Source organism: Arvicanthis niloticus, chromosome 29 (genome assembly GCF_011762505.2).
Source record: "Arvicanthis niloticus isolate mArvNil1 chromosome 29, mArvNil1.pat.X, whole genome shotgun sequence".
NCBI lineage: Eukaryota > Metazoa > Chordata > Mammalia > Rodentia > Muridae > Arvicanthis > Arvicanthis niloticus.
In genome coordinates, this window is record NC_133437.1 from 3,208,622 (window position 1) to 3,222,484 (window position 13,863).

General features: G+C 36.5%; 1 protein-coding gene across 9 annotated transcripts in view; it reads left to right on the top strand.

Moving 5' to 3' along the window:
• The window catches only part of Mctp1 (multiple C2 and transmembrane domain containing 1), a 550,355-nt gene that overhangs the window by 354,917 nt on the left and 181,575 nt on the right, over window positions 1-13,863 (top strand). For all 9 annotated transcript variants that reach the window (XM_076927041.1, XM_076927044.1, XM_076927043.1 and 6 more), the window contains one exon: window positions 134-227. In XM_076927041.1, coding sequence (XP_076783156.1) covers window positions 134-227 — 94 coding nt within the window. The remainder of the gene's footprint in view (window positions 1-133; window positions 228-13,863) is intronic.

Below are 13,863 nucleotides of genomic sequence, written 5' to 3' on the forward strand. Positions count from 1 at the left end.
AAGAAGTATAATTTTTATTAGAAAGATACAAATGATTCTTTGCTGAGAGAACTTAGTGTTTTCTAAGCGTATTTTTTTGAGACTTCTTTTGTTTTATTTTTTTTCCCCTAACGCCCATGTTTGGGTTTTTCAGAGTCCACTGAGGATATTTAACAACCTAAAAGACGTGGGATTTCTCCAGGTGAAAGTCATCAGAGCAGAAGGTTTGATGGCTGCAGATGTCACAGGTAGGAAATGGTGCAATTCTCCTATTGTATATATCAAAAAGTAGGCCATGTTTGTGTGATAGAACAACCCAGCTCTGAATGTTATCTGAGTGAGTCATTGAAGTCAATGGTTTAAATAGAAAAATTCAGACTTGATCTCACAAAAGACTTGATAACCCCCACTTGCCTACACAGTTCTATATTTTAGACACAATATGATACACTAAGAATAAATAACAAAAAGTCAAAATAACTTCTGAATTATTGCCCTCCCAAAGTTTAATCGCTATAGCAAAATTGATATGTCCAGGGATTTTCATTTCTGCATAATGAGCAAACACAGAACCATGTTCTGTCAAGTGTCACCAGCTTCTCTCACTGCACAAGTACTTGTAAGCCAAACACACGTGGAACCTGTTGCATCATTCACTACAAAGGTCAGTAATGGAGTCCTCAGTAATTATTATGAATGCTTAATTTTCGGGTTGCTGCTATAATTTTCTAGTTACCCAAATTTCTTCAGCATACTACAAAAATAATTATGTATCTAAACTTGGCTGATACGTTACTTTTCACCCAGGACACAGATGTGTAAGAATAGCAAAACCAGTCTTGTGTCTTCCCTAGCTTTAATATCACTGTGTGTTCAACATAGTGACAAATGAGATGGTGGCCTTTACATCATGGAGCTGCAGAGTTAAGTACTCTGTATGTGGCCGTGGTCATTGATTTGTCATGTAATTCAATAAGGATATGAGAGATGTTTGTGGGACCTGAGTTATCTATCTCAAACAGGATAATAAGATAGGACTGACTTGCCAGTCCCATGGAAATTTCACTGTGCTAGAAAACATTGGCTTATTATCTGTAGTAATGAGTACATAATTCTAAATGTTAAGTGCAATGACCCTTAGAGACTTATTTGAAGCAAATACTATACTTTTCTTACCATACAACTGTCTGCCAATCTCTGTGTCCTTTAATTCATTCAGTAGAACTGAAAACAGATAAAAAGATAATTCCTCCCAAAATTAAACAGCCGGTTTATTTCAAAGTAGCAATATTTAAAATTTTAGTATTTAAAATTTTAGTATTTGTATATCATCATATGAGTATAATATGTGGAAGAAATAAATATTTAGGGATTCAACATTTCTTTGAAAAGATGATCACCAACTCACCTTTAACTGAAGACGGAAGCACTTTACAAAACATAAGTGGAAGCCTGAGAACACTGGCACTGGGGTAGCTGTGGTCTCTGAGTGTGAGCTGCCTCAGCTGTTAGTGATAAAGAGCTCACGAATGGCGAGTTTATTCATTTTCTTTCTTAAGACTTGGTTTCCTGTACAGTTAACAGTGAATTAATCTGCACAATAATTTTTTATGGAATGATTCATATTCCCTTTATTTCCAGTGCTGACTACCTGACATTATTCAAGCTGAATGCAGTTGTATAAGTTTGTCTCCTCTTAGAAGCTGTCATTGATTTTAAAACTTCATGAATATGCAAACTAGGTTAACCTACTTGGCCTGTATGCCACCATGGAAGTTAAAGTACATGTACTTTCAAAGTTGGAAAAAATAGAGATATTTCTTTCCTAATGGTTCTATATAAGTCAATGTGAATAACAATAGCCTTTCCACTGGAGATTCAATGAAATATAATTTTATTTGATAAAGTGAACATTAATTTGAGGACTCCTGAATAACTGAATCTCAATTTTTTTCCTTCAGTTTTAAGGATATAAATCTAATGATTCCTCATTCCAGGCTGACCTTATAATCTAATGGGCTCTGGATTGAACAAGAGAGATGTTGAACTATTCAGGGGCAAATGGATAATTTAGTCTTGACCTTGTTCACCCTTTGACCTTTTGTGGGTTTTATGACATTTCTGATGGTGGCAAAAATTATGGGCCATCTCTTTAAGTAAAAATTGTCTGGATACACTATTAATTAAAATAATCTTAATTCTGAAATTATAAAGAGTTTTGGGCACAAATAAGCTCTTCGTGTGCTTTGTCTTTTGTTTATAGAATTTCTAAAAGTTGATGTCCATCTTAGAGGTTCATGACAGCCAGTGTGAAACAAAAGGAAAGAGACAGGATGAAATGTATTTTCCCATCTTCAAGTCTTCAAGGGAGCATCCATCTAGAGTCCTGGCTCTCAACCATCCTAATGCTAAGACCCTTTAATACAATTCTTTATGCTGTGGTGACCCCCATCCATAAAATTATTTTCATTGCTACTTCATAACTGTAAGTTTGCTACTGTTATGAATTGTAATATAAATATTTTGGAAATAGAGGTTTGCCAAGAGGGCTGTGACCCACAGGTTGAGAACCACTGATCTACAATATTGTAGGGGATTTTAAAGTCATGAGTAATTCTCTATGTTAAGCCAGGAATATTTTCTGATGAGGTATAAATAAAGCTATAGTTAGAAGATATTTGGCTTCAGAATACTTCTTTTTAAACAAACCTAACAAGACAAAACGTATACGTACGTGACCAACTTTCACATATTTGTAATTGCTCTTAATTATTACAGCATACAGTCACATAACTTGAGCACAATTTTAATTAATATTCCAACATTAAATGAGCACAGGAAAGAAAGATTCCGTAATCTCTTAGGTAGCCATCAATCTTCCTACAGTTACAAAGAATTTTTTCCTTTCAAAAATGTAAAATTTTTCTTTTGTTACAACACATTCATTGAGAAACATTGTGATACTGTATTAACTCCGTGAATAAAGGGCAATTGAGACTCTCTTTGAATGAGTGAGGAGAAAGCACAAATTACTTTTTAATGAAACCCTCAATTCCTTCACTTTCCACAAAAAGCCTATAGCTGTGTTCGGCAGAACACGACTACAGTAGGTCACTTCAGTTAAGCCCCTAATAAACTATTGATAGTCAAGGGGACTTTTTTCTTCTGTCTCAATAGCCCAGTGTTGGCCAGTGCACTTCAAATCATTAAGGTTAATACAGATTTAAAAAAAGAGATTAACTCTGGTGGTTAAGGCCTCAATTTACAGCTCCCACACATATGCACACATTGAGCACAGCACAAGAGTGGATTGAAATTTCAGTCAAATTGTGGACAGCCTTTCACAGCCTGAGAAAGTGGCACTAGGGTTTGAAACCTTGGTGCACTAAATTCTTTTAAGGGAAAAAGGTTGAGTAACTGAAAATACTTCTAATTACAATGTATTCACTATAAGCTATCCAATGAGGGGTTACTGTTTGCAAAATCAGAGGTTGTCTGGTCCTGTTTACTGGGGAATAACATTTTCAACATGAAATCACATGTTCCCTAAAACTGGCCAGATTATGAGACCAGAATGTCTGTCTGTCTGTCTGTCTGTCTGTCTGTCTCTCTCTCTCTCTCTCTCTCTCTCTCTCTCTCTCTCTCTGTGTGTGTGTGTGTGTGTGTGTGTCTGTGTGTGTGTGTGTGTCTCTGTGTGTGTGTCTCTCTCTCTCTGTGTGTGTGTGTGTGTGTGTGTGTGTGTGTGTGTGTGCGTGCATGTGTCTGTGTGATGGGAAATGAAATTGTTCTTTTCTAGCTATGGATCATTGTTTGTTCTTAATGAAGTAGAGCCTGATTTCTTTCTACTTGGACCAGAGCATTTCGTGGCTTCTGTATTGAGTGATGCTTTCTTTAAAGAAAATTTAGTGAGTTATCTTTAAACCTGGTGATGAGTTCTTTCAAGTTTCAAAAGCAGAGAGCTCTCTTCCCCAGCCCTTCCCCCCACTTGCTCCAGGTTGTGAGTTCTGCTCAGTAGCCCCCCTCTCAGCCTGGCCCTGGGCTGTGGTGGCTCCACATCCCTCCTCATTTTATCGGGGTTGTAGGAGGTTTGGTTGTTATTGTTTGTGGGGTTTTTTGTTTTGCTCCCGAGGAAGAGGCACAGCCTCTCCAGGGATACCAGCCCATCAGCTTCAGAAACAGTGATTTGGGAGAACCTTTCAGAAGCTGCTCTGCCTTGCCACTGTGTTAAAGAGTGCCTACACAGAAATGTCCTATCTCTGGTGAACTGACTTTGCAAATGAATATGCTATCTCTTTCAGGAAGTAATAGGAGGAGGAGGAGAGAGGATTTATGATTCATAGTCATTGAAACTGTCCCATTAATTGAACATTTCCTCCTAAACTAAACTATTCATAAAAGATTTGTAGCACGTCAGCCTTGTAGTCTAGAAAACAAGTAGTTATTAAAGAGAAATGTTTAGGGCCCCCTTTATCTGCATAGACTTTTTCCATGTTTTCCTTTTGGAAAACTGTCTTCATTGTTGAAAAATATTTAAGTAACAAAACAGCAGAAAAAGACACGCTACAGTTTTTTTTTTTTTTTTATCAGCCTCTGAGATGAGAGTCTTATTATTTTACAAAATAGCAGTGAGCAGCTCAGATTCATTAGCAGAGCTAAATTTAAGCCCCATTTGACAGGCTGCCTAGAAAACATTTTGTTTTGCTGTCTGTGGGCTTTAATTAAGATGTGTTCAATTGCAATCCTCTTCAGTCTAGCCCCTACCCCCAACTTGCTGTGTCACAGACCGGCGATCAGACACTTTTAGACGGTCCGGCCCATGACTTTGACCTTCTGCGCAGTCCAGCGTTCCCTGGGGAACCGTTCAACTCATGAGGTCTGATTTCACACTTCCTGGATGCCTCCGCTCTCTTAACAATGACAGGGAGACAAAGCCCTTTAGAGCAGGCCGCATGGGGACTTGTTTAAATTGGAAACCAGAGAGGAGTCAAGGAACAAGGTTAGGGGCTACAGAAAAGTGCTTTTAATAAAGAGCTCACGGCTCTGGCGCGGCTCAAAGAGGTCTACCTCTGTACAATTAATTGAGCCATTTATCTGGAGCATCTTGGGCCTCTACTTTCTCACAGAATTGCGTGGTAAATATCAGCTAAGAAGCAAATGAGATATGCATGAAATGAATTTTAACACTTTGATTACTGTGCCTCCAGTCTTCATTAAAAGTAAATTTATTTGTATTTCTGACCTCATTATCAGTAGCTGCCTGCATTTTTATTGGTTCCTGTGATTTCCAGCTTGAGTGTGTCACGAAGGTATATTTTATGCAGAGATTGGGATTTATTATTCTTGGTATTTTCCCTGAACATTATGGGTCTATTCAGAAAAAGAAAATGAAAAGGCAGGCTGTAGAGAAGAAAAAGCAAGTCAGTTCGCGGAATGTATTATGGCGAATTGGAGAAATAGTAGCATGCAGGTATATAGATATATTATATATATAATGTGTATTGTATATATAATATATATTTATATATTAGACTGCCTTTAAATAATACAGTCTCCTTAAAAAGTAACTTGTGAGTTCATTTAACAAATTGTACAGAATATATGTAGTGGTTGCATCAAATGCCTTTCCAAGTCCTGTTGTCTTGCTGAAAGGAGGGGTCGGATTTTTTTCCCCTGTGGCATGGTAGCAGTGTGAGTTTTAGCAGCATGGACCTGTAGTTGTCTTTGTCATGTAATAATACTGAGGGTGTCTGATAAGCATAATCTTACATTTTGTGATCATTAGTTAAAATCTATGATGAAATCTAAGAGAAAATATGCAGCCTTTAAAATCTGCATCATCCCACTAAGTGGACAAGATAAAAGACGAGAGTAAAATAGTTTACAGCTAAAAGAAATACATGAAGGTATTGCCAATATTTACTATCTAAAGATTATATTTGTTGAAACAAAAAATAAATATCAAAAAATTTGAACTGTTCCCAAAGTATGCTTTATTCTCACAATATAAGTTAATGTCTTCATTTGCTTTCTAAGTTCTTTAGCAGTATACTTTGATTAAATATTTTATCCAATTCATAAAGCATCAAAAGGTGGCATCCTTGTTATGATAATATGCATGATTTAGAGAATAGAACTATGTGCAAACTCACATGAGATAAATGCATTAATGTTCTTCAGATATTTGCTAAGAATGAGACTAGACAGCAAAAGCTTCGCAGAGACAGCAGCAGCGAGGACTCTTGTCCCTTTATGTCACACACTTTACTCACCAGAAAACTTGCTTTTCTTTTAGTATTGCATTTTTTAAAAATTCAGACTGTAAATACAGAAATTAGAAAGTATTATTTTAACACTAAGCCATTCTTATCAAATATATGTTAAAAACGTAAAGGGAAGGCATAGTTTAGCACGAATGCTGGACCAGCCTGCGTCTGAGCCAGTGTTACAAATGGAATTACAGAAATCATGTACGATTGATATGCAGGTCACATGGTTAGGAGATTCTGCTCTGGAAGGATAGGTAGGATCACAAAGAGATTAACAACTGGGCTTGATATGCTCTAGAGGTGAAGGACTCTGTGCTGAGAAAGTGGTGGCCCCCCTATCAATGGGAAAAAAGGGGGGAGAAATAGTGTAAAATAATTAATCAGGTTCTGTGGAACCAAGATTACAAAATGATCCTTTGAGTAAAGAAGGAGAGAAGAGCTGACACGGCTGTAAAGCCGGCCTCGGGGTCTCCTTCAGAGCTAAGGAAGGCGCAGGATGCTGTAGTCATTTTAAATTAAACTAGGCTTTAAATTTTTGTTACACTACACTATAGTTATATAAATAAGACATTCACTTCTTAGAACAATGGATCTAAGAAACACTGCAGAGAAGATCTGAATTTATGAGAGTTTCTAAGGGGGAAAAGAGAGAAGCATTTACTACAGAAATACTTGACTTGTATCATCCTATAGTTAAAATCCTAAATCACTGAACAGTCAAGCCCAAGAGAGTGATGTAAGGATTGATGTCAATGGGGATACTGTGAGGAGAATTCATGGCTCTGTCTTTGGTCCACACTGTTTATTTACTATTGTCAATAACTCTGATAATATAATTGACTGCTTGGTTATCAAATTTGCCAGGAGGGCAAGTTGATTCATTTATATAAGACTAAAATACACATACAAAAAATATCATAAACATTTTTATATGTCTCTCTCTATATATATATACATATATGTATATAAACACATATGTTGCTATATTACTTTATACTGTTAAAGTTTGTGTTGTGTGTATGTATTTACAAACTCAAGTAATATAGTTTATTCAATAAAATAAACATCAAAATATAAATATAAAGTCTTAAATGATTAAAAATAGGAATTTTTTGCTTTAATGGTAGAAAATACAAAAATATTTAAGGCTTACACCTAGGTTTAAGCATAAAAAATGAATTATACATTTATTATCCCTTGTTATTGTGCAAGTCAAATATTGAGAATGTACTTCATTGTCAAAGTTATTCATCAAAAAGAACATTGACAGACTGATTACGGTGCATTTTCAACGGAAATATACTTTAATCTTGGGATTTATAATGATGTCAATTGATTCAAGATAATGATACTAATAACAATAATAATAACTAAAATTTTTGAGCCTCTATCATGTAACATACTTTGAATTTGGCAGAAAGATTATCAGAATGAATCTCACAATAACATGAATAAAAAGTATTGTTACCCCAGTTTTTTATAATTTTGAAAGCTGAAGAGTAGAGATTGTAAAACTCTCACAGACAGCCAATTCTCTCTGTCTCTGTCTCTGTCTTTCACACACACACACACACACACACACACACACACACACACACACACACTGCATAAACAGAAGAGCAACAATGCATCTGGGTCCCCATGTTAAGACTACTTCAAAACTACACTGCAGAAGACAGACACTGGTGGGAAGGTGGGGGCTCTCATTGTTTTATAGTTTAAAGCTCTATCCTAGGGAAAGTATAGATAGGAGCTAGCCAGGTAGAAGTTGTCAAGGTTCATGCCCAAAGAGCCTTCTTTCTAGCAAATTTATTTTATTTTATTGAAAACACATTTGTTTTCATACAATATATTGTGATTACAGTTTCCCTCCTCCAAATTCTCCCAGATCTCTAAACCCACCAAATCTGTACTCTTTCTTTCTTTTCTCTTCTTTCTTTCTCTTCTCTTCTTTCTTTCTTTCTTTCTTTCTTTCTTTCTTTCTTTCTTTCTCTTTCCTTCTTTCTTTCTCTTTTCTTCTTTCTTTCTTTCCCATTAGAAAACAAACAAGTATCAATAATAATGATAATAATTAATAACAACAATAATACAAAGAAACCTCAATTAAATAAAACAAACAAGGAGAAAAAGAAAACATACAGAAGAGCTTATGAATTTCAAGAATGCTGCTCTGCTGAGCATTGATGTGGTAGATACTGCAGATAAAATTACCCATGGCCTGAGGTCAGTATTTCTATTTTGGTCAAGCTTCAAAAATGGCATATTTAGCTTGATCATATTAGCCCTTTTTGTCCTGGAAATACTTTTATTTCTGCATATTGTGTTAAAGCTTTTCTTTAACAACATCAACATGTTGACAGCCAAGTACATGGCTTGAACCTGAAAATTGACCCCCAGACAGAGTTATTAAATTAACAGGCTGGCAAGCCAAGGACAGGTAAGATTCTGCACAGAGCCTTACCAACCTAAGACAGAAGTGCATTGCTTTTGATAATGCATATTCCATGGTGGGTAAGGAAGGCATTCCCCTAAGACATGCTCAGTCTTGTTAATGAAATAAAAAAGGGAGGAGAGGCGCAGAGCCCTTGGGGCTGCTTGGCAAGAATCTGACATGGGCCAAGGACAAGGAAGTAGGCTTCATGCAGGAATCGGATGTTAGGCTAGAACAAAGAAGTAATTTCAGACAGGAATCTAAATTTTAGGGTAGAATGAGGAAATAGGCTTCAGACATGAAAATGACCTTGGGCTAGGACAGGGAAGAAGGCTCTGATACTTTGGTCATCCTGATAAGCCCATAGAAACAGTGATCATGGGAGCATACAGTGTTTATTGTATTGCTTGTTCCTTGACTATTTGCATCTATTGCATTGCTAGACCCTCAACTTAGAACTGACCTTAATACATGCATATTATCAAAATGATATAAAAGCATAAAAGAGGAGAGTGGATGGGATAGGGGGTTCTAGGGAGGGGAGATAGAGAAAAGGGATAACATCTGTATTGTAAATAAATAAAATATCCAATAAAAAAACAGAAAACATACAGACACTGAGATACTCACATTCACATATATAAAACACTCATAAAATAAAATAGAAATCCATAATATATAAGCAAAATGTAATCAGAAGGGGATTTAGTTTAGAGTGAGTCAGAGACTCTTTGAGTGGCAGAAAGTATCTATGAACATAGACTCTGCTCTTCTTCTGCAGAGATTAGCATTGATGTCTTATAGAAGAATGAGAAATGGTTTCTCCTAACACATTAACAAGTTACAAACTGGTAACAGCCAATTTAGCTCATACCCATTGTTCTCAAAACCAAGATGAACTCTACATGGTTACAGTTAACTGAATTCTAGTACCTAATCTTAGGCATGTATACTTGGTTCACACAACATAAATTACACATACATAAACATATGTATACATATATATATATATATATATATATATATATATATATATCTGCAAGAGAGCCTAGAAATACCATTCTTGGCTTCAAGGCCTCTGTGTAGCACAGGAATAGCATCTACAAGATGGTTAGAATTAATGCTCAGCCAACCATAGATCCTACACAGGAGGTCACAAGTTGCCTGACAAAGGCTGTACCCTTATTTTATACCTATCATTTTAATTGGATTTTAAAGTTGCTACAGAAGATAAATTAAATATAAGAGTCATAGATACATAATTTTATTCTCCACATAAATAAATATTTTCCAAAAATTACAATTCTAAAATGAATCAGAAATTCCAGTGAAGAAAAAAATTCTCTGTCATTGAAATTATTGAAGCAAGTCTGGATGACTCCTGCTTACCAGGATGAGATTTGTAATTTTTCCATAAGGTGTCATATTACCACTATTACCTTCAGATTCTGAGGTAATCGTTACAAGGCAAATAACAGTCCGGAATGAGCTTTTTAGAAGAATACAAAAACATTGTAAGAGCAGACTTGACAGTGATAATTTTCATTTGTGTTTCCTTTGATTGAGAGAGTGTTTTTTAAAAGCTTAATCTCCTAATACTATGCTAATTTTTTAAAGTTTAAATGGTTTTATTGCATTATAAAAGGTCTTTGTAGCTAATTAATTTACTTCTAGAGAAGCTAATCTGAAATGCCATAATTTGTGCAGAAGAGTCTAAGTAATAGAGGTCCTGAAATATTTAGGAAGGCTACCACAAAGAGTTTAATGTATTTTATACTTATTATAGATGAAGTAACTTATATGATTCTATGCTTTTAAAATAAACATCATGCATATAATGTTATATCAAAATAAATTTTAAAATGGAGGTTTTCTATGTAATGTAAGCTTGTAAGTGCTCATGCATAATTTTCTGTACGCATTTTTAAATTGTATAAATTCATGGTCCTTTTCTTTGTGTTCCTGTTTCTCAATTTTTATGTTTACCTTGCTGTTCTTTGGTTATAGATTCCAAACTTTTGGAGTCTATCAGAACGGTTCAGTGTTGCATTCAACACTGCATGTAGCTCCAGGAAGTCCTGTGACACTCTTCTCCTTCTCCTTCTAGACTGCAAGGAGATTACAGAGTTAAGAGCAACATAACATAGGTGTCCACTGCTCTTAGTTTTGTCCGAAGTGTGGTCCAGTAATTTCTGGAAATCTCCAAGATACTTTTAGAGATGTATGATGACAAAACTCTTTCTATAACAGTGCTAATATGTCACTCAACTTTTTTTTAAACTCGAGATTTTTATTCCCCTCTCAGTCCACCTTCCGACTGTTCCACATCCCATACCTCCTCCTCCCCCAACCCACCAGACCTCTAAACTCCCTGGGGCCTGCAGTCTCTTGAGGGTTAGGTGCACCTTCTCTGACTGAAACCAGACCCAGCAGTCCTCTGCTGTGTATGTGTTGGTGGCCTCATATCAGCTGATGTATGCTGCCTTGTTGGTGTTCCAGTGTCTGAGAAATCTCAGGGGTCCAGGTTAATTGAGACTGCTGGTCCTCCTCAGCTTCTTCCAGCTTTCCCCTGATTCAACCACAAGGGTCAGCAGCTTCTGTCCATTGGTTGGGTGCAAATATCTGCATCTGACTCTTTCAGCTGCTTGTTGGGTTTTCTGGAGTGTGGTCATGATAGGTCCCTTTTTGTGAGCATTCCATATCCTCTGTAATAGTGTCAGGTCTTGGAGCCTCCCCTTGAGCCAGATCCCACTTTGAGCCTGTCAGTGAAACTTCTTTTCCTCGGGTTCCTCTCCATTTTCATCTCTGCAGTTCTTTCAGACAGGAACACTTGTGGGTCAGAGTTTTGGCTGTGGGATGGCAACCCCATCCTCACCTGATGCCCGTCTTTCTGCTGGAGGTGGGCTCTACAAGTTCCCTCTCCCCAATGTAGGGCATTTCATCTAAAGTCCCTCCCTTTGAGTTTTGAGTGTCTCTCATCTCCCAGGCCTCTGGTACATTCTGGAGGGTCCCCCCAACCTCCTACCTCCCGAGGTTGCCTGTTTTCATTCTTTCTGCTGGCCCTCAGGGATTTCAGTCCTTCTCCCCCACCCCATACACGATCATGTTCTTCTGTCTCCCCCACCATCCCCTTTCCTTCCTGTCCCTCAGTTTCATACATAATCTTTCTCCCATATATATACTTTTCTATATATATACTTTCTCCCACAATATACTTTTCTAAAGTCTGCATTAAATGCAGACTTTAGATCTCTTTCCATGTGATGTGTGTTTACATCACATGGGTTTGTTATTGTTATCCACATTTGAGTTAATAATCTTTTATTGTCTCTTTCTACATCTCTAGAGCAGTAATTTTAATAGTTATGCCATACATTAAAATACTTTTGAGATCTTCAATACTTTTGAAAAATTCCTATGACCAAATTATATAAGAAATGTTACTGAAGGGCCATGATTCCCAATTAATAAGAAGGTAATGCTGTCCTGTGAATGTTCATGGCATTGTTGAGTGAATTTTATTTGAAGCAATTTTGGGAAACACTTTTCATGTTTTAATAGCCTGGAGCTGAAAATGCTGAATATCGTACAAAAGTTTACACAAGTTTATATGATGAAGATTATTCCATGTCTTGCCTCATGTATATTTAGATCGAAAACCATGATTTAGTCAAGCTTTGGAATGACTGCTATTACATAATACACGCTGAAGAGCAGTGTGTTCACAGTTGCTGTCCCTACTCATTTGACATCTTATATTAACCATGCTATAAACTCATAGTTCGTCAAGCTTTTGTTCTAAAAACTTTGATGTTCAAGGCAACTTTTCTCATGTGTCCATGTGGCTCTTCTCCAGTTCTTTCAATTCTTTACCCAAACCTCATCTTCACAGTCTCACTACAAGTACTGAATGATATCTATACATTGTGATTCTCTTCCATACCCGTCTAACACAGTATTCTTTATTTTCCTGTTTCCATTAACTTGTATCACTCCTTAGCACATCATCATACAGCCTTCTAATTATTTATATTCACTAATTGCCTTCATTGCTCTATCCATTATACAATTGAATTAAGAAGAAAAAGAACTTCCTCTCCCCTTGTTGGCACATAATAGAAATTCAATAAATATTTGTTTAATAGCTCAGTGTATGGTTTTATTGTGAACCAAATTCTATTTATTATTCTTTTGCAATAGTTAAATTTCAAGATCATATTGCTCCACTTTTATTTTATGATAGTTAAAAGAGCATTATAAAATTTATAGTAGGAAAAAGGTATATTACGTCTAATAGATTGACAGCCATAACTCTAGAGTGTCAATTTCCTTACCACAATGAAAGTTGCCTGCTTCATAACTTAGAGAGAAAGGAGAAACCCTGTTATTAATACTCAGTTCCAGATGAAGCCCCGAGGGGACCTACTAAAGAGTTCCAGTTAATGTGATTCTACCAATCAGATGCTTAAAATATGTTTAGGTCAGTTGATGAGAATGCCTAGGGTCAAAGCTCCATCTCCAGTGCTAAGAAAAAGATTGGACGAAATCTCAACATACGTTGCTTTTTGTTCCAAGAGACCCTGTGGAATTCCCTCAGCTATGACACTGTTACATGTCATTATTGAAATTCAAGTTTGCAGAAAGGACAGATGGCAACCTTGATTATACATTTTTAAGATTAAAATATAGTCATTGCAATATGTAGCAACTGAGGAAATTAGACCAAGGTGCTTAATAAATGCAAGGTAGGCTCAAAATAAAAGCTCCCTCCCTATGGGTATGAATTGTTGTCCATGCTACTAAACGCCTTCCGTGGTTTCAAAGACATGACTACAAAGAGATGATCACTGTGTCCTCCCCACCCCCACATTTTCTGTCACACACTACGTCTAGCAAACCATGCTACTTCAGCAGTTAAATGACCATGGACAAAGCCCACCACTGATAGATCAGAAATCCTGCCCTGCTCTGGAAGCAGGAATGTCTCAATATCATTTGGTGACTTTAATACTCAGACTACTAGTTTCGGCAAACTGAAGTCACAATGTGACACAAAACAGATAGCAACTGAACAGTGTAGACTTTCCCACACTTCTCTAGAAGTGCTCACAAAAGTGAAAATTAGCCATTGAAGCCACTTTATTAACACGTGGTGTAGTTTTGAAGATTCTCAGGAAAGATGCCTAC